At 44.1% G+C, this 19,978-nt stretch overlaps 1 protein-coding gene across 1 annotated transcript; it reads left to right on the forward strand.

The window, feature by feature from the left end:
• The first annotated feature begins 5,014 nt into the window (after positions 1-5,014).
• LOC306698363 (transcriptional repressor CTCF-like) lies at positions 5,015-18,399 on the forward strand. Its single transcript, XM_079162638.1, has 16 exons — positions 5,015-5,243; positions 8,803-8,980; positions 9,124-9,254; positions 9,433-9,537; positions 9,640-9,819; positions 10,146-10,358; positions 10,502-10,664; positions 11,278-11,448; positions 11,586-11,719; positions 11,948-12,068; positions 12,452-12,601; positions 12,697-12,857; positions 14,678-14,860; positions 14,953-15,085; positions 15,186-15,449; positions 16,044-18,399. Exons 2-16 carry the CDS (start codon positions 8,815-8,817, stop codon positions 16,289-16,291), a joined length of 2,523 nt encoding a protein of 840 aa, XP_079018764.1. The 5' UTR covers positions 5,015-5,243; positions 8,803-8,814; the 3' UTR covers positions 16,292-18,399.
• The last annotated feature ends 1,579 nt before the right edge of the window (positions 18,400-19,978 follow it).

A 19,978-nucleotide genomic window follows, 5' to 3' on the forward strand; every position in this document is an offset into this window, starting at 1 on the left:
AACGGACAATAACTCTGGATTCAGCTATTAGTGCATTTTACAACTTTTAGGACCTATTGATTTAACTAAGCACGTAGTGTTTGCAAAGGGAACTTGATTTACCTTAAAGAAAAAAACTAATCGCTGATTTGCAGACGTATCTTTTCCAATGTAAGTCGATGAGAAAAAGATTTTTGGGCCTCATGGCATTCCAAGGTTTAGCCACTTTGTAAAATTAGCTTCAAAGCGCGGCACTCTTCCTGGGAGCTCGGTATGGATGGTCAACCTGAAAACATAATTCCTAAAAAAAAAGGTTATTAGACTGAGGAGTTATTGGTGGCTGTAATCATTGTTCCTCTCTGGCTATGACCCTCATGGCTCGACTACACTCGCACCTCAATCAAACTAGTTTATACAAGGTGTAGTCTGACTACATCTAAAGGTAAAAGTATTACTTCTCACCAGAAGGTGGAGTGGAAAGCCTCCTACTGGTTTAATCACCCATCTCCGTTTAGTGCAGTCTCCACACAATGAATGAGGACTTTGCACAGTTCAGACTGTCTCTCCAAGGCTTTCAAGGTGTCGGACATGTTTGTGAGAGCTTGACAGAAACGTTCAAACGCCGCCTATTGTCACAGCCCCAAACCGCCTGGCCAATCACTGAGTGAGGAGGGTGGGGTTCTCGGCACTAAAAGAATCTGACATATTGGGGGTTTCAGATGCTGTAAAAGCGTCAACATGAGGCTTCAGGAAATGCAAGTATGGAATACATCTTGAAGAACCAAACCAGTACTCGTTCCTACTGAGCGCGTCGCATCACAGCAGGCATCAAACTCTTGACTTGGAGGTTGACTTTGGAGAGTCCTGCAGGTCATAGGACTGTGTTGTTGATATGATGAGAACATACAGTATACGTCGGACGTGTTCTTTCACATCGGGATGTGTCTGTGAAGCCTGGTGTGACATTTTGATGCAGGTTCAGCAGCTCCAAACACTTCTACTGCTGTGAAACGAATGAAGTATTCTGACTGACTCACAGGCCTTTATGTGGAACGCTGACAATATTATTGGCACCGGATGAAAAAGCACAGCTCACATTGTAGTTCTGCTTGAGACTGTAGGAAAGGTGTGAAGCTGCTTCTGCACAGAGAATGGTTTCAGCGATTCAGTGCCATTACTGTTTATAATATTGACATATCTTATTCTTTATGGAAACACATCAGTGGCGGGCCGTGCATTTTATACCTGGGCCTTCAGTGCTGTCCTACTACAGTTGAACCACCTTCTAATAACCTCATTATGGCGCCACAGCTACGGTTATTTCTTTCTAGGGCTGTAACAATACACGTATTCGTATTAAACCGTTCGGTACGAGGCTTATGAACCGAACAATACATTTGAATAATACGAGTGCATTTGGAAAATGCAGAAGCTTAAATTGTGGGAACTGCGCTCACGTAGGAGACAACGGGCTGTGTGACCTCTGAACCCGGAACAAGAAAAAACAAACCAAAACACAGCTGAGGCACCGCACATGTGTTCTGGGAGGCTACGCTAAACTAGCTTAGCAGGAAAACAACAGCAGCACACAATCTACAAACTCTCCCTGCAGCGTTTAGCTGTTCCCTACTGATTCAATCACCACACAATCCATATTTCTCCAGACCATAATTCTTGCTTTGTAAAAGAAAACAGCAGATTAAATTGTCCGGACAATAACTCTGCGCATGACGGTATGCTTCGTAATTAACGGACAATGCATACAGTCCAAATCTATATAATTAACACAATGACAACAAACTCACAAGAACCAGTCACATATATTCATATGACAACAAAGTATGATAAATCAATCCAGCAGACCTGCAGCGGAACACGCATTCTGCTACACACTGGAGGGCCATTCAGATATTAGATGTAAAAAACAAACGCAGTTGACTTACCAAATGCTGTTCACTTAAAGACAAACTCCATCCTCCTGTCTTTGTTGACAGAGTTTAATCCCACAAAAAACAAAGCTAGGTAAAAAAGAAAATAATCTACACCAAGCAAAGTGATAAAAATGTCATAATTTCTTCCATATCTTTCAATTTGAACTCTTGCTACTCCGACTAAGCTCTGCTGGCTACCTTAAGTTTCGTTTCCCAATAGTCACGTGCTCGCCCACTGACCAATCACAGCACATGCTGCACCTCACTGCAGAGCTGCACCTAAATGCTGACGTACTTGTAGGCTAGCTAGCAGCTATGGCACATCAAAGAATACGCCAAACATGTCAAACTAAAGATCTGATTGGTTGAAGACTATGACAATCAACAATATCGTCCCCATTCACTTAAACTGCACATGGAGGCACTTGTGAGTACACAGTAGCTGTGCAGTGAGAAAATAAGATAATGGGGAAAATATTTGTATAAATTATAATACATGTAGTGTATTTATGAAAAATTATTAAATTATAAAATAGCTGTAACTTTGTGATTGTGTTTAGGCCAGCAGAGAAGGCTTTGCAGGCCCTGACGGCCCACCACTGAAATACATATATGACTATGCCACTTGAATTCAGTTTTCTGTGATTGTAAATTGTTTTGTTTTTAAATCTTAACAGAGTCTTCATTTGTAAATGTATACTTTGTTTTATAAGATGTGTTTTTACTGCAATGACTGTACCTCGGAACATACTGCTGTGGGGGGGACAGATTACTGGGTAGGGATAGAACAGTTCGTCCAGGTCTGAGATCAGTTCTCTTTAAATTCACATCAATAACAGTTGAACCTCAGACTCAAACTAAAAATTTTAAGAACAAGAATTTACATTAGCCTGTTGCGTTCACATTGACATCCTAAAACGTTCGAATAGGAATAATCATAATTAATTCAGACTCCAGACCTGGACTCATAAATTATTAAAGGAACGTGCCAGTGTTTTTGTATGTTTATGCCACTTACTACAAATGACGTACTAAAGTCTTTACATTGCTGCTGACCATTTCCCAAAGTAAGCCCATTGCACTCACCAAGGAAAACATTAAAGGCCTTATTGTGTGATTATGGACCACATAATTACAAGATGAGTATTTTATCATTTTGACTCAGTATTTCATAATAACAGCATGTACTTCTTGTAATTATGACTCAGTAACTCATAATTACAAGAGCTGTAATTATGAGATGACAACCTCATAACAACATGAGGATTTCTTCATAATTCTGATGTAGGACCTCATTTTTAGAGATTTTTTCTTAAGAGCTTGTAATTATGAGATACTACGTAATCGTTTAGGACTCATTCCTTTATCACTTTACTGATCCAGTATACAAAGATGCACAACACAAGCTTGGGAAAAATGCCAGCATGAGGTCAACAACGTGGTTCTTAGTAAACGGGTAAAACAGGATGCAAAAACTCTGGTGTCATTCTTTAGAGTTGCAACGTACCTAAAGAGTTGACTGTCGTCAGTGAAGATTTCAAGATGTCTGGCCCCGGTGATTCATCCGGTTCATTGTAACCCTTTCATTTGTTCCACACTGCTGACTGTGATGTTGCCTTTTTATTTCCTGTTTCCAGTCTCATACTGTATGCTAATGTTATCATGTAAACATGTTGTATTGATGTCTGTCAGTTTGATCCAGACTGAAATATCTCTACATGTAACTGATGGATCCATGATATTTGGTTCAGACATTCATGTTCCATAACATAGTTAGAATTGGTGTAGAGTAGAGTAGGAGAATGGGACAAGCAGGAGGGCTCAGGTTCCTAATAAACAATGTGCCAACCCTGTTACTGAGCAACGTGTGTTTGCTCATTAGTTCCTTTGAAGTCATTCAGCATATAAAAAAACATTAAGAATCAACTGAAGAGATATTAACTAAGAATACTCCTATTAATAAGAAATAAGATACAAAATATCAGGATTTGGGCAGAAAAATGTAAAATCAGAAATGAAAGAATTCTCTATAATCTCTATAATGATTCATTTTGGAACAGATTTTTCTCACTAGCCCTAATCCAATTTCATGCATCATAGATGCATTATGACTTAATGATGTACTGTCTTGTTGCTAAAAAAGAACATTCAGATGTTGTGAGGGGGGATCAGACAAATAGCTTGCTGTATATTGTGTTCAATACTACAGCATATGATAAGCAACATAGGACTGTTTGTATATGTGTAGAAGAGGGCTTCCACTGTGTTAAATGTATTTACACTCTGGGTTTCTAAAGGACAGCAGCAATCTGCATCTCTGTGCTTTAAGTGCCTCGTGGTTTCATAGTAACAGAGATGCAATGAGAGATAGATATACTTTATTTAAGAATGAAGACATGAAAAAAACACTGCAGCACACTTTGTTTTCACCCACAATCTGCATACATTGTGCAGCATTGGAAATGGAATATTATATATTTTTCTTTTTCTTTTCTAAAATATATTTCCAGGCATTCTGGTGTCAAACATATACAAAATATTAAAATGTGTTTAAAGATTGTCCCATGTGTCCCATGTTTTTTAATTATACAGTGAGTATAACATAAATAATCAGTCGTAGAAGTGCCCTGTTGTTTTAGGTCGTGAGAGACGATCAGCAGACTCTTCACAAACTGTGATGAGACAGCAGCTGTAACAGCGTACGGACCATGACCGAAGCCATCATTGGTGCATTGATTAATAATTGATGGACACTACTGATTGTACACTCAAACCTTTTAAAGGCAGTCATTTCTGTGCACTTTTTTGGTTTCCTGGTCATGTTTTCACTTTAATTTTGGGCAAACATGCCTGAGAGATGTGACTTCATGCTACACAGCAAGTCGACTGCTACAGTATTAACTACAATTTGATACTGTGCATTCAACAGATGCACTCAGGTCATTTGAAACATTGTTCTATTTGAAATGAACTCATATCTTACAACATTTTTACTTGTTATGCCTAATTCCAATGTAGACTTTGACATATCTCCGAGGGTCCTGAGAGAAGCATTCATTCTATCGTGATGAATGAGCTTCAATGTATCCAACGGGGCGCCCCTCCTGGCCAATCAGGGGCTCTGCAGCAGCTTCGACACCACCCCCCAGCGGCCGCACAGGCGCACTGAGCTCACAACTGCCATTTTGTGGCAGAGGCTACTCTGCTAAAGCGAGAGAGGGATTAAAACAAACTGCGAAGAAGCCTGCGTTTCTCACCAGCGTGTTAAACTTTGTAGCACAGGCTCTCTGCTTTAGCTCGAGTTAAACGGGGAGAGAAACACAGAAAAAAGAGGTAAAGTATCACTACTTTTCTGATATGGGGGGAGTTTGCAGGATCTTTAATCGGCCTCTAGGTGTCACGATGGGGCTCTGGGTCCGGCAGCTCGTCGGAGAGTGTTTGTCTCCCTCTATCGTTATCGAAAACCCCGTCAAAATACGTTTAAATAACCCAAGTAGTCATAAATGTACACAACCCGCTGTATTTTACACGCATCTGTCACAATATCGTCGATGATAACTTACGAATGCTTCGACGATTTGGTTGGAGAGTTTAGGCCGAGGCGTCCATTTTCTCGCTTCTTTGTTTCCCGTCTTTACAGCCTTGACGACATGGAAACTGGCGGGTTTAAGTTATCGCCCTTAGCTAGTGTTAGCTTGTTATCTTTAGCTAATACACGCCAGGTGTTACACACACATTCACATGCCTAAATGCACGATGACATTACTACGGGTGTGCACGCAAAGAGCCTCGTAGTATGTTACGACACTCGACTGACTCCACGTTTTAGCGTGTTTCATACTAACTTAAACCGCTGTAGCAACTCACGTTAGCCCACAGTTAGCGTTAGCTAGGTCTGCACAGAAGCTAGGCCCTTCCCCCGTCGTAGCGTTACGCTGGGACTGTTGAAAGTGCTGGAATCCCAACAAGTAACCACATTAAAACATCGATTTGGCGCATCATTTAACTGAGCTGGCTGTGGTCGCGTCTGTCCTCGCTTGTATTGAACTGTAAGTCGGTTCAAAACGCTTTTCTGGTTGCGCAGTAAATACGCGGAGAGTTCCGCTCGGGCCAGCGGAGAGAGTGACGAGGCATTCGAGTAACACGGAGATCACAGCAGCCACCGATTCCCTAACACCAAACACACCACGAGTGTTTCCACCGAAATCAGCCCTCTTCCACGGTCAAATGTCGCACTTCTCGCCCCTTTTCCGTAACGGCGCTGTGGTCGGATTTGGCAGTTGTTGTTGCACCCGCTGCCCGCTTGTCTCTCTATTCTAAGCCCACCTTGAGCATCACAGCCACAGATGTATGTTACAGCAGAGAGCTCCCTCTACGATTCGGCTTGGAGAGCTACAAAAATACCGCTATAGAAATGCCGGCAGGGAGGCGACAGCTCAGCGCCGTCGCCTTGTTGTGGTAAATGTGTTGCAAAGCATCTATGAAGGCCTTTACAAGAGCCTCGCCGGCTTCCACCAGTAAGAACCATTAAGACAAGTGGACACGGAAACCTGCAAACAAGCAGATGTTGTTGACACTAACTCGGCCATGCAGCTGCTCCACCTGGTTCAGTACCCATGTACACTTTACATTGACCCGTCCGACCAGAATGCAGCTGTGGTATTTTTAACAATATGAGTTGACTACTTTCCGAGGTTATGTTATTAGATACTCTAGTTGTTGAGGAAAATAGACACAATATCCAAAATATCAGTGGTGTTGCTGTATTTGGCATACCGTGGTAGATGAGGCAGTCGTGGTCAAAGAGTTCATTGCTTTGTTAAATAGTACACCGTGGCCTACACAGAGACTCAGTTACTGGACCACTGTGAATGTGTGGCAATTCAGCACGGACCGAAATCACCAGCGACTTTTTTCCGTGTGCTTTTAAAACAAGTGACATTACGATTTAGAGCTTGTGTGAAATGTTCAGAAAGGATTTCAAGGCCCGTGGTTATCAATCAATACCTGTAAACCCTCAGCTTTAAAGATTCTTATCTTGTACAAAACCTTCAAAGACAGCTTTTGTGAGTCCTTGTGACCAAGATGCATACAAAGAGGGACGCAGTGGAACAATGAGCCTGGCCGGCTCTCTCTATTGATGTCTTGTTACTTACCAGACACGTGTGGAGCCTTTCACCGTGTGCTAGTGTGTGTGTGTAGTCACACACTCTTTACCAAGCTGCTTTCAGCGGTTGAAGAAAAAGCATCAGTGCCGAATGTTGCACAGTTTTCTGCTTTGAACTGATGTTCACAAAAACAGTTAATTTGCATGAAGTTTATCCCTCCCGGGTTTACAAATGGTGACATTCAACCACAGGCTTTCAAATCATTTTGAACAGTTAACTTTATCAGAGATGTGTAGGCTGTTGCAGTCACCGTGTCTGTGTGTGCAGGAAACATCTGGGTGTGTGTAACATTTCCCTCTTCCCTCCCTCAGGTTGACAGGGACAGTCAGGTAGCAGACAGGCATTTCATTCAGCAAAGCTCAGCAGCAAACAAAAGGGAGAGCAGCTGTATCACAGCCCTGCATGCTGCAGCCCGGCCTACAGAAATCATGAAAACAGTTAATTTATCGTTGCTGTTCCAGGTAACACTAGTAGTGTTAAGTGGCAACATATTTACAACAATGGGCTGTTTGAAATGTGTCACACTCAAACACCTTCTTTCAGCAGTAGATTCAAGGCAGTTGCACAAAGAGCAGAACTAAGCTCCGTTAGCCCACTGTGAGTCCGTTCAGCTCAACCCAACAGAGCATGTCACTTCTGACTGTTAAACCACACTCAGCAGCAATACGTGCTGCTAATGTATCACTCTTGGCCTGGAATTCAGGACTTGATTCATGAGCAGAATGATTATAGTCACATGATGGTGTGTGTACAAATCCTACTGCAACTCTTTCATGTCTATTAGATGGAAATACACCAGCCAATGAATGTTTTGATGCCCTCTTTTTCATAGCACACGATTAACAGTTCTGTCCTTTATAAAGCGTAAAGCATTCCCACTTCCAGCTTCTCAAATGTGTCCATATGCTGTTTGTTTCTTTTTAACCCTCTGAACCCCAAAACCTGCAGCCGGGATGGAAAATGTTTGCTTTAAACAATCTCCTAAGCTAAACGGACTCTACTTGTATCTCTTTAACACTACATGTCATCATTCATACACTGACATGGCTACCATGCAAGGTGCCACCTGTTCATCAGGACTATGTAATCATTGACACACTCACATATACCTGAATCCTCTGATTGAAGGACGACCCTGCTCTACCACTGAGCCACAGTCGCCCAGCTACACCGTTTATCACAGCCAGAAGCTGTGAAAATAGTCATACTCGTCAGATTTGTATCTTTCCGACGGTCCTTGAACACGTCATGTGCTTTAACTAGACGCGCCTCAAGGAAGCCATGATTATCTCGGCTGAGACCAACACAGCTGTGACAGGAGCAAAGGAACGGTTCAGCGGGTTAATACTTTGTCATAGTAAATTGAATATAATGGCCGTTTGGTCAGACCAAACTAGAAGTAGGGCTACGACCATCGTCACAGTGTGTGCACAGATACACAAGAACACACATGCAAAAAAACTGAGTTTTTTTTTTTTCATGAACCAGACAGTCAAGGGTCAGCTCTATGTTGGCAGTTTAACACGTTGGTTTACAGTCTTGTGTGATGAAAGGGTCTGACGGTTTTTATTGTGATAAGACGAGGTTATCTAATCGGGTATCTGCTTCATAGTGTAAGACTGAACCCCACTGTAATAGAGCAAACGTGTTTCCAGTTGATGGCTTCAAAAGCCAGAAAGAGGTGGAATACACTGCTAGATCATTTTTGTTCCCACATATTTCAGTTCCTACCCAGCATGGACGGAGGGCCAACAGAGGGTGTAGGGGTAGTGGAGGTCCCGCACAAAGACTTCCCCTCCATCCAGGCCATTCACAGCCAGGATGCCATGGTGGCTGACCTCCTCCAGCAAGCTGCAGAAGCCGGGGGCATGGTGGAGGGACAAGCAGGAGTCCTGGAACAAGGTTCTTACTAATTGCACATGAAATGGTCCCACATGTAAAAAGAGCACACAGAAGTAGATTTCCAGTGAAAGTAGAAATGGTTATTGCAAGTTTTTGTGGAGAATGTGGTTAAATAATTTATTCCCAGAAATGTTGTGTTTCAGGTCACGGGGACAGAATGGTAGCAGCTGCTCAGCAGCAGCTGATGGATGCTGGGGTGGGGGACGGTGGAGCCGGGGTTGAAATGATGGTTATGGACTCACTGGATCCCACCCTGTTGCAGATGAAGACTGAGGTAAGCTCACTGTCAAGAGCTTTGTGTTTATGTCCAGACCTGGCAGCCGAAGCAGGAAGCAGGCCTGGTCTCTAAAGAAAGATGGTTTGGATGTCACTCTCAGCTTGAACTGAGGATTCCTTATGTCCCTGCTGGAGTATGGAGCTCTGCCCAACATTAAAATGGAGTTGATTTGCAGGTGATAGATGCTACAACGACCGTGGGTGTCGTCGGAGGGGTGTCGGGTGGCGCTCACCAAGCAACTGTAACAACCGTGGACCAGACTCAAATCATCACTCTACAGGTAGGCGCTCCTCTGGAGCCATTTCACGTGATAGAATCCTCCAGTTCGTTCCTCTTGTCTCGCTGTCTGGTGGGTGCTGACCTCAGGTCCCCTCGTTCTCAGGTGGTGAACATGGAGGAGCAGGCGGCTCTGGGTCTCGGGGAGCTCCAGCTGGTCCAGGTGCCGGTCTCTGCCACTACCGTTGAGGCCCTGCAGCAAGGCACCTTTGTAGACACCACTGCTATGCCGAAGGACGGAGACCCGGTCATCTGCCACACCCTGCCGCTGCCGGAGGGCTTTCAGGTAAACAGACGGACGCGTTCATCGTCGGGCTTTAACTTTATGCCTGACTGCATTTGAAAACTAGCAGCTGCATCACTTTTAGGAGTATTGTGACACTGGAACTACTAATTCATTTGTGAAGATGGTTGGTGTGCAGTTACATAATATATTTAAATTCAAATTACAGGAATTTATAGTTTTATTTAACTGACTTATTCTGGTTGCCTTTAAAATACGTACACATTTTTTGTTCAGTAACGAAAGACATCGCACATACTTTCTCTTTTACACTTGAGCAACTGTGACTTGTCTTACTGATGAATTCAATGAATGCGTTCGATGTGTAGGTGGTTAAGGTTGGAGCTAATGGGGAGGTGGAGACAGTGGAGCAGGAGGAGGGAGGAGACATCCACCCTATAGAGGACGAAGATGAGGAGGTGGGCAACCAGCTGCTGGACGAAGTGGAGGAGGAGCCCATTCAGCCTCTGAATGACGACCCAACCTGGGCTAAAGACCCAGACTATCAGCCCCCGTGTGGAGCATTCAAGAAGACCAAGAAGGCAAGATAGCTGTGTGGTATCAGTCTCTTTGTTCTTGGGGATGTGACACTCTTCTCTGTAATTGAACTGGATTTCTACCACATGCTAAAAGCTTTAACTGTCATCAGCTTAACATGAGGTGTGATGGCTCGCTGTTTGTCCAGGGGAAGAAGAGTCGTCTGCGTTACGCGGAAGGAGATAAGGACATGGACGTCAGTGTCTATGACTTTGAAGAGGAACAGCAGGAGGGCCTTCTGTCTGAGGTCAATGCTGAGAAAGTGGTGGGCAACATGAAACCACCCAAACCCACCAAGATCAAGAAGAAAGGTGAGATAATGCTGTTTGCTGGACTGAGGGCGTAATGGAAGTGACACCATTTTCGTTTGGTTTGGAATACAGCCACGGTTGTCTTGTGCCTCCCATAAAGACTTAAAAGGTTTTTAAACTGCCACATGAGCCACATATGAACCACTGGATTCTACCCATCACTCTTAACTATAGTAAACATAAGTAGCTCTTCTATACTATACTGTCACAGTTCCTTCAAATGGATTGTGAAGTGAAAATGTTCACAGTGCTCACTGCACACCCACAATGCATTGCAATTCATGTGTTAGTTCAGATCTCATTTAGCTGCTCTATCACAGCCGATATTCCTCCTGGGGTCCACTTGAAAATGTCTTACTCAGTGACAATACAAGTGAATACCACGTAAAACAAAGACTAACACTGTGAACTATGTTAGCACTGTTGCCGTCATTATCGCTGTTTGCACCCTTAGCTGCTAGTCGGCAGTTTAGACATCTCCGTATTCAGTTTGAGTTGTAGCTGTCGTGGTTAAAGGTATCCAGTACAGATACCCAGCTCTAGGTAACGCTGGGTGATGGTTCAAACACTGTCATTTAATGCGAGGTCTGTGTCTGTCATTGCTGTGTGTCAGGAGTGAAGAAGACGTTTCAGTGTGAGCTGTGTAGCTACACGTGCCCTCGACGCTCCAACCTGGACAGACACATGAAGAGCCACACAGATGAGAGACCTCACAAGTGTCACCTGTGTGGACGAGCCTTCAGGACGGTGACCCTGCTAAGAAACCATCTCAACACACACACTGGTATGCGCTACCACACGTCTTCATACAGACAGCAACAGTAGCAGTAGTTTTAAGAGAAGACATAACAATGGTTGAGTTTTTCAATACCATGCAGCACGTGGAAAGCTGACACGTGTCTTTGTTTTTAATGAACGCAGGAACTCGTCCGCACAAGTGCACAGACTGTGATATGGCTTTTGTGACTAGTGGAGAGTTGGTCCGTCATCGTCGCTACAAACACACACATGAGAAACCCTTCAAATGCTCCATGTGTGACTACGCCAGTGTGGAGGTAAACCCAGCTTCTGTCTGCAGTGTTTTTATGTGACGTTTTCAAAGTGCAGTGTATTACATTTTAGTGCCTGCACAGTATATACACTTTCGCTGTGCTTGAGTAAAACAGTAATGGTGGATGACAGACTCCAGACAGAGCAGATTCAAATATCACTTTGTCATATGATGGCAGCTTATTCTCTTTTGCCAGTGTTCTGAAATGTGTTTGTGTGTGGATGTTGTGTAGGTGAGCAAACTAAAGCGTCACATTCGTTCCCACACCGGTGAGCGTCCATTCCAGTGCAGCCTGTGCAGCTACGCCAGCAGAGACACATACAAGCTGAAGAGACACATGAGGACACACTCGGGTAAAGTGGACACCTTTACTTCTGTTCTCTACTTTTAAAGCTGTCGAGGAGGAACAGGTGGTAGTTTTTGGAGTATTGTTTTTAAAATATTTCATATGAAAAGGGTTATGTTTATCTCCCTTACAAAAGAATGTGTCCCAATCAAAAACCCCATCAGTTGTGAACTACAACCAACTACAGAACTATACTTTACTTTAAGCATTTAAGCACTGATGGATACAGGATTGTTCAAATCTATAATTTTGGGGTAATTCATAAATTGTGTGTCATACGTCCTGCATATTGTTACCTCTTAGGATTCTTTTAACGTTCTGTTAGATGAAAAACATTAATTATAGCATTGAGCAATGCTACACCTGTCTACATCTCAATCCTCTTCTCAGGAGAGAAACCTTACGAGTGCTACATCTGCCACGCCCGATTCACCCAGAGTGGAACCATGAAGATGCACATTCTGCAGAAACACACAGAGAACGTGGCCAAATTCCACTGTCCACACTGTGACACAGTCATCGCACGCAAGAGCGACTTGGGTAATACGCTCACTCACACAGACGAGATGGTTTACTTTGCCATGTCGTTTTATTCCCTCAATGTGTTTTCTTTTGTCGTCCGTGTGCTCCTCCAGGTGTCCACCTTCGTAAGCAGCACTCATTCATTGAGACTGGAAAGAAGTGTCGTTACTGCGACGCCGTTTTCCATGAGCGCTACGCCCTGATCCAGCACCAGAAGTCCCATAAGAACGAGAAGAGGTTCAAATGCGACATGTGTGACTACTGCTGCCGCCAGGTGTGTGCATACACATATCTCTGTGGAGTCATGTGCGGGCTTACCATTTCATTTGAATGTCGGTACCACTGAAATGATAAAAATCATTAACTTTTGAAATGAATAATAGCAAAAACAAAAGTCTACAGCCCTGATAGAGACTCTGAGTTCTGTTTACCGAGTTGACCATCTCAGTTTAGTGGGTTTGCTGGTAGATGGTAAACATTGTTACTGTAGGACTTCAACGTTTGACCTGCTCTGGCACTAGAGCAAAAGTCTTTAGGATTCATACTCTGGACCATCCTTCTAGTAGTCGTTGAGATATTTAATTCTGGACCAAAACGATGGACAGACCCAACGACAGACCAACATTGCCATCCACAGGGCATTGCCGCTACCATGACTTTACATTTTTAATTTTGAATTGATGTACAGTCCTTCTCCACAACTAGACAACTAAAGATGAATATGAGACAAGAGATCAGCGTTTAAGCTTTTATTTCCAGGTATTTACATCTAGATCTGTTGAACAACCGCATACATAGCACCTTTTGTACAGGAACACCTGATATTAAGGTGAGCAACAGTGTAAGAACTCAAAATAGATACAAGTGATACATTCTTAATATTTAGCTGCAAATTCTTTGCTTTCAATAACTGCATCAAGTCTGCTCGCCAAAAATCACCAAACTCTGGTGGGGGGGTCCCTTGAGTTTCCTCTTTAGGAAGTAAAATGCATCGACTCGGCTGGTCTAAAACCTTCCAGCTTCCCCCCCGATGAACTCCCCGGTTGATAGGCAGTGTGTTTTGGGTCTTTGTAGTGCTGCATGATGAAGAATCTCCCAATCAGTTACGATCAGGCCAGAGTATTTCTGTAGACTTCTGAGTTCATTCTGCTGCTTCCATCGTGTGTTACCTCATCTCTGTAGATCAGTCAGACGTTACCTCTGCAGCGTCTCACAGATGAGCTCGAGTGTTTGGGATCATGATTCTTTCTTTCTGCTCACACATTAGGTTAAAGGCTCATCTCTGTCTCATCAGTCCATACAACTTTGTCCCAGAACCGTTTGTTTCTTTTCTTTGTCAGAACCTTTTTTAGTCTTACTGCTGATGAATGGTTTGCATCTTCTGCTGTAGCCTCCGCAGGGCTCCAGACTGTGGTTGTATATGTGACCATTTTCCGAGCATGTGAATTACAATTTCATATGATCACATTCCTGCGAGTGTACGATGATCATTCTGTAGTGGAGACCGTCTATTCCTTCTCCGCCTCGGTCTCAAAAGTCAACTTGACGAGTGAGTGTTGAGCAGTTGGGATCACGGAGGGTCAAGCATCCTTACAGGCTTGTGCTCGCGCAGCAGAAATACTTTTTTGCTCGCTCTGTGCGCTCACATGACATGCATGCACCTGGTTTTTACATGCGCGGTTTGAGACTCATTTAAACGCTGTACGGTGTACAGCATGTGTATGTACCAGTGGGTTTCCTTGGTCTACTGGTTTCACGTCTGTTGCTCTGTATTCCAGTGGTTTCTTTCTTCAGGACATTCCACATGGTTGTACTGGCTATGGCCACTGTTTGTTCTGATTGATGTCCCTCCTTCTCTCAGCTCCCATAGCCCACTCACTTTAAAAATGAATGGGTTCAAACATATGGTGCCATCTTCTAAGTTGTTTAACAGATCTAGATATAAATACCTGGAAATAGAAACTGAGCTGCTGATATCTTGTCTCATATTCATCTTTTGACATTTGGCCTCACCGTTCCAATGGTTCCAGAAGGAACTGTGTGGCTCTGTCTGTGTACCTGTGTTTGCTAACGTTGTCTCGCTGCTGGGTCCAGGAGCGCCACATGGTCATGCACCGTCGAACTCACACTGGAGAGAAACCATACGCCTGCAGCCAGTGTGAGAAGACCTTCAGGCAGAAGCAGCTGCTGGACATGCACTTCAAACGCTATCACGACCCCAACTTTGTCCCCACCGCCTTCGTCTGCCCCAAGTGTAGCAAGACCTTCACTCGCAGGGTAACGCCACTCTCTACCTGTCGCACACCCGAGGTGCTAATGAGTAATCAGTTGTAGAAGTCGACAGAGTCTTTAACGGTGTGTTCTTGTAGAACACCATGGCTCGCCACTCGGAGAACTGCACTGGTGAGGTGGAGGATGCTGAGAATGGAGCCCCACCCCCGAAGAAAGGGAGGAGAGGAAGAAAGAGGAAGATGAGGAGCAGGAGAGATGAGGATGACAGCGGTGAGAATTTTACATTGCATGCAAGCGTGGGCGAGATGCTGTTTGTTCTGGTCTGATCAGTTGACCTGATGTCTGTCTTTGTTGTTTCTCTGTGATGCAGAGGAGGAGGATCATGCTGAAATGGATGAGGAGGAGGAGGAGGAGGAGGAGGAAGGTGAAGGCGAGGGCGAGGAAGAGGCATCACTGCTACAGGAAGAGGAGGAGCCAGAAAGCATGGAACTGGACCAGGCCCCTGCCGCCATCCCAGTACCGGCTCCTGACGAGCCACCGGTCAAGAGGAAACGAGGCCGACCCCCAAAGAACGCACCCAAGCCTCCGACACCGAGCAAGTCCGCCAGGGTGGCTGCCAAGGCGGCTGCTTCTGGTGAGAACACGGACGGGATTTATTAGACCAGTTGATGTGGAGCACAGGTTGTTTTTAGTTCATGTAATATCTAAGTACTGTAAATGCACATGCACCATAGCTAATGTTCTTTCCTAATCCTGTATTTAACGTGATCCCAGTCAGTCATGGTCCACCTGCTGACTGGAAGTATCAAGTTAAGCCCGATCTGTTGGATAAACAGCCGACATGAACATACCCAGAATGAATCAGCAATAGCACCTCAACTGTCACACCAACCGTGGTGAGAATTTTCCTTGCGAGTAGATTACATACAAAGCCAATGCAAAGACACGAATGGACGCAAAGTTAAAATCTTTCAACTCAGGCGAGAAATCTGCGTGTCGCTGTGTCTTTAAAGCCGATCAGTGTTGAGATGCTCCGGTCATCATCTTCGCGACATTGAATCAGGAAAGAAATATTGTAGATGTAGGTGTTCACCCAGAGCTCTACGATACCTCGTATTAGTAGAGACCGGACCAGACTACGTATAAACCATATGGTACAAACAATGAGAAAGACGCTGCATGCGCTACCTGCCGCTTTGTCATTGACGTTATCTGTTGTGTTCTGCAGCTGCCGCCATCATTCAGGTGGAGGATGAGAGCACCGGAGCAGTGGAGAACATCATCGTGAAGAAGGAGGACAGCGACGCCTCTGTGGCGACATCTCTGGAGCAGGGAGTGGCCCTGACCGTGGAGGGGGTGGAGCTAGACGGGGAGGGGGTGGAGACTGTGGAGCTGGCCGTGAACGAGGAAACGGCAACCGCCGCCGCTAACGGAGATCTGACGCCGGAGATGATCCTCAGCATGATGGACCGGTGAACTCCACACAGCCACACGTGTAGCCGGACTATGAGTACACACATCAACATTTCCACATCCTTGGCCTTCTCCTTATGTACCATCTGTGTGGGCTTTTAACGGCAGCCATTTTGCCTCCATTGAAGTGGCTACAAAAAAGATGGCGGCAGCAAAAACAACCATGCACAAAGAAGGGAAGCCGCATGTAAATATTTACTCACACTAACTTCAGATCCATGTCCATCAACTGCATACTGATGAGTGTGGGTCTCTCTCACACACACACACACACACTAGCAGATCCCACGTCATATACAGATATCGTCCAAGCTAATGACAGACTGCTCTCTGCTCTTAATGCTTTTTTCAGTTTGAATGTCTTCTGAATGAGTCATTGTGTGTTTTGTTTCTACCCAAAGCCACATCCTGTCAGTCTCTACCCACACACAGCTCCTCTACATGTCGCTCTGCCAAAAGGAGACATTATCTGATCTACCTTCACTTTTGACTTACTGGCTCTTCTTGCAACCAACCCGATTTAGCAAATTCCAAGCCTTTACATGTGTGTATATATATATTTATATATATATATATATAGATATAAATGTAGCTTTTCCTAATGAAAGCTAGTATACGGTACATGACTTTGACCATCTGTATATGTGTACCTCCTCGGCCTGTTTAAACACATGGTGTAAGTTATCAGAGTGTATTCATGAGCAGATCCAGTCTGATGAACAGAAGTCGTGAGAAGTGACATCCAGCAGCCGACCTGGTTCTAATGGAAACTTCCCTCCGTCAGCTTCCTCACCGATGGAACATATTAGTCATCCTCGTTAACATGTCGAGGGAGCTACTTTACTGAACTATCTTTGCCGGTTAGAGGAAACGCAGAGGGTGAAACGTTGTTCTATAGTTGTGATTTTGAACATTCCAAATACTCCAATCAATGTGGAATTATGTCAATGCTTCTGACAACAAGCTTCTACCAGCCGCTCTGATTTCTCCTTTAAAGTTCATTTAGGTTTTGGAACGAGGAATGCACGATGCTGATTGATGATGCCGATAATCTCACTTTTTCTTTTTTCTTTTGAAAATAAGGTCATAACGCACTTAAGTCAATAAAAGCAATTTGGCTTTTTTTTGGGCCGTTTTATTTATATATATATATATATATATATTATATTGTGCGTCCATACTTACTACTCAAACGACCCCCCCCCCCCCCCCCCCTCTCCACTACAATCAATGATCATCATCTGTGGCAGGTGGTTTGCATGTAAATACACATTTTAAAGCCTTTTCTTTTCTGATTGATGGCAAACCTTTTTTAATATTTTTGGAGACGTTTGTTAAGCTTCTCATGTCCCCGTCAACATGCTGCTGCTCCGTGTCCTGATGAGCCTCCACTAATCTCAACCGCTGACATTCTGGAACTCGGAGCCGTTTAGCTGCTTTCATTTGTGGCCCGGCTACAGTTTCCACTGCGGTTGGTTGAGTTCAGTGGTGACACAGAAGCTTGGTCTCTTTCTGTTCTCCTGAACCCTTTCAGTGAGGTTGGTTTCACCTTTTAAAGAGCAGCAGGGGTGTTGAGTATCTGCTGAGAGACTCTAAAAGCTTCTCTAACATGTAATAACGTCTCAGGCCTGGACTAAGGCGTTCCCTTGAAGTTGATACGGAGGTCTGTCTCCTGGAGGAATCAAGATTAGAACAAAAAGCATCAAATGATTTGTCTTCTGAAGAGGTTCTGCTGGTGTCTTTATGTGGCCTTTCTGTCATTGTTCGGTGGAACCACTTCCATCAGCTGGATGGCTGCTGTCTGTAGAGCAGCGAGGACACAGAGAGACGTCGCTGACTTTAGTAAGATGTCTGACATCTCATTCTGTAAAACAAGGTAGACCAAATGTTCTGTCGTCAACCGCTCGTGTTGTTGTTCTGCAGGCGGACGGATGGATGTTTGACTGTTCCCATAGCAACAGCATTGCTTTTTGTTTGCACATTGCTCGTTTGTTTTTGGCAGAAGAATTCAGAGAGAATGGTTTGAAGATCAGGAACACAGAAGAACCCTTTGTTATGTTGGAAGATGAGACACTGTACAGCTGATGACAAATAAAATCCTCCTAATGGGCCTCTGTTCGTTTCCAGGTCAATATATACACACACACACACACACACACACACACACACACACACACACACACACACACACACACACACACACACACACACACACACACACACACACACACACACTTGTGTTTGATAAAGGTGATCCATCAGATGTTGCTGCTTCAGTGTTTGTGCCCTGCAGGCTTCAGGTTTACACGTCACATCTGTGTGAGCTGCATACTGGATCTTGATTGGCTTCCAAGATAGTGATGTCATAAAACCCTACACAGGACACATGAACAAGGGAAATGGAGTTGTGACCGCTCGGAGCGCTTTAACACTACACATCAATCAAACCACCGATCCTCTGAAGGACGACCCGCACCTTTTAGGTAACGGGCCTATATTATTGACTTAGGCCTATTATAGTACATCAGTAATATAGGCCTGTATTACTGATGTAGTGAGGAAAGTTTCAGCAGGAGGGGGCAGTGTCTTTCAAAAAATCAAATGTATTGATTTAACAATGCAAATACTAACAACAACGCCGGCTTCAATACCTTTATACATCAGAGCGCATGTACGAACGTGGCACGAGCAGAGCGGCTTCTCTTCATGTGAGCAGTTGGTAGTTTATCCTCACTCTAAAAGTTACACATTTAAGGTAAGTGCTTACAAATGTACCTCATTCAGTCCTTCTATGCACAGTGTATGTGTAGTTATTTGTCAGATGTATGTCTTATATTACCACCCAGTCTAATTAAACGCCTGTCACACACACACACACACTCCTTCAGTTAACTTTTGTCCCCTTGGTTGTTTTTTTTGTGTGGTTATATTTGCTGTCTTTGGGTCACTATAATCCAAAAATAAAAAGCTGTCAAACTACTCGTACATCATTCTGCACAATGGAGCTCAAACATGCACATTTCTACACAAGTATATGTTTAATACAACACGGTTAAAGGCCATTCTGCAATATCTTTTCATACTTCCATACACTTCAAAACTAAGACTTTTGTGCTCTCTGTTTGAAAGACTAGTACTTTTTCTAGTTCTGTTGATACTTGATCAAAACACTTCACTTGCATGATTAGCAAAAGCTAAATGCTTTTAAAAGCATTTCTGGTGCCCCCTGCTGGTCAGAGGTCAATCAAACAGCCTCGTGGACGTGCACGGACCGAACACACCGGGTCGATGTCTGAAAATCAAACACCACCTGTTGTTCTTTTTGAGTTGTCTGATATGATTTGGAGTCCTTCATCTGTCTTTAAACGTCTCATTGTGTGTGTGTGTGTGTGTGTGTGTCTCTGTCTCTCTCTCGTTCTCGTTCTTCTCTACGTTCACTACAACAGTGACTCGACGTGGAACAGGATGTGTGTCAAATTTCATAAAGTGTGCACAATAAGCAAGAAAAGGAGACGAGTGTGCAAGCATGCACGGTGGAAAAGAGAAAGTGGGTTACATGAAGCTACGCAGCTACGGTGTGTGTGTCTGTGTGTCTCCACCCTACACATCTTGACATCTACACTTTCTGTTTTCTTCTCCACGTACCAACACCTTCCTCCTCTGCTCTCTGCTCTACCACAGGTTTATACG

Source organism: Pholis gunnellus (genome assembly GCF_910591455.1).
Source record: "Pholis gunnellus genome assembly, chromosome: 7".
NCBI lineage: Eukaryota > Metazoa > Chordata > Actinopteri > Perciformes > Pholidae > Pholis > Pholis gunnellus.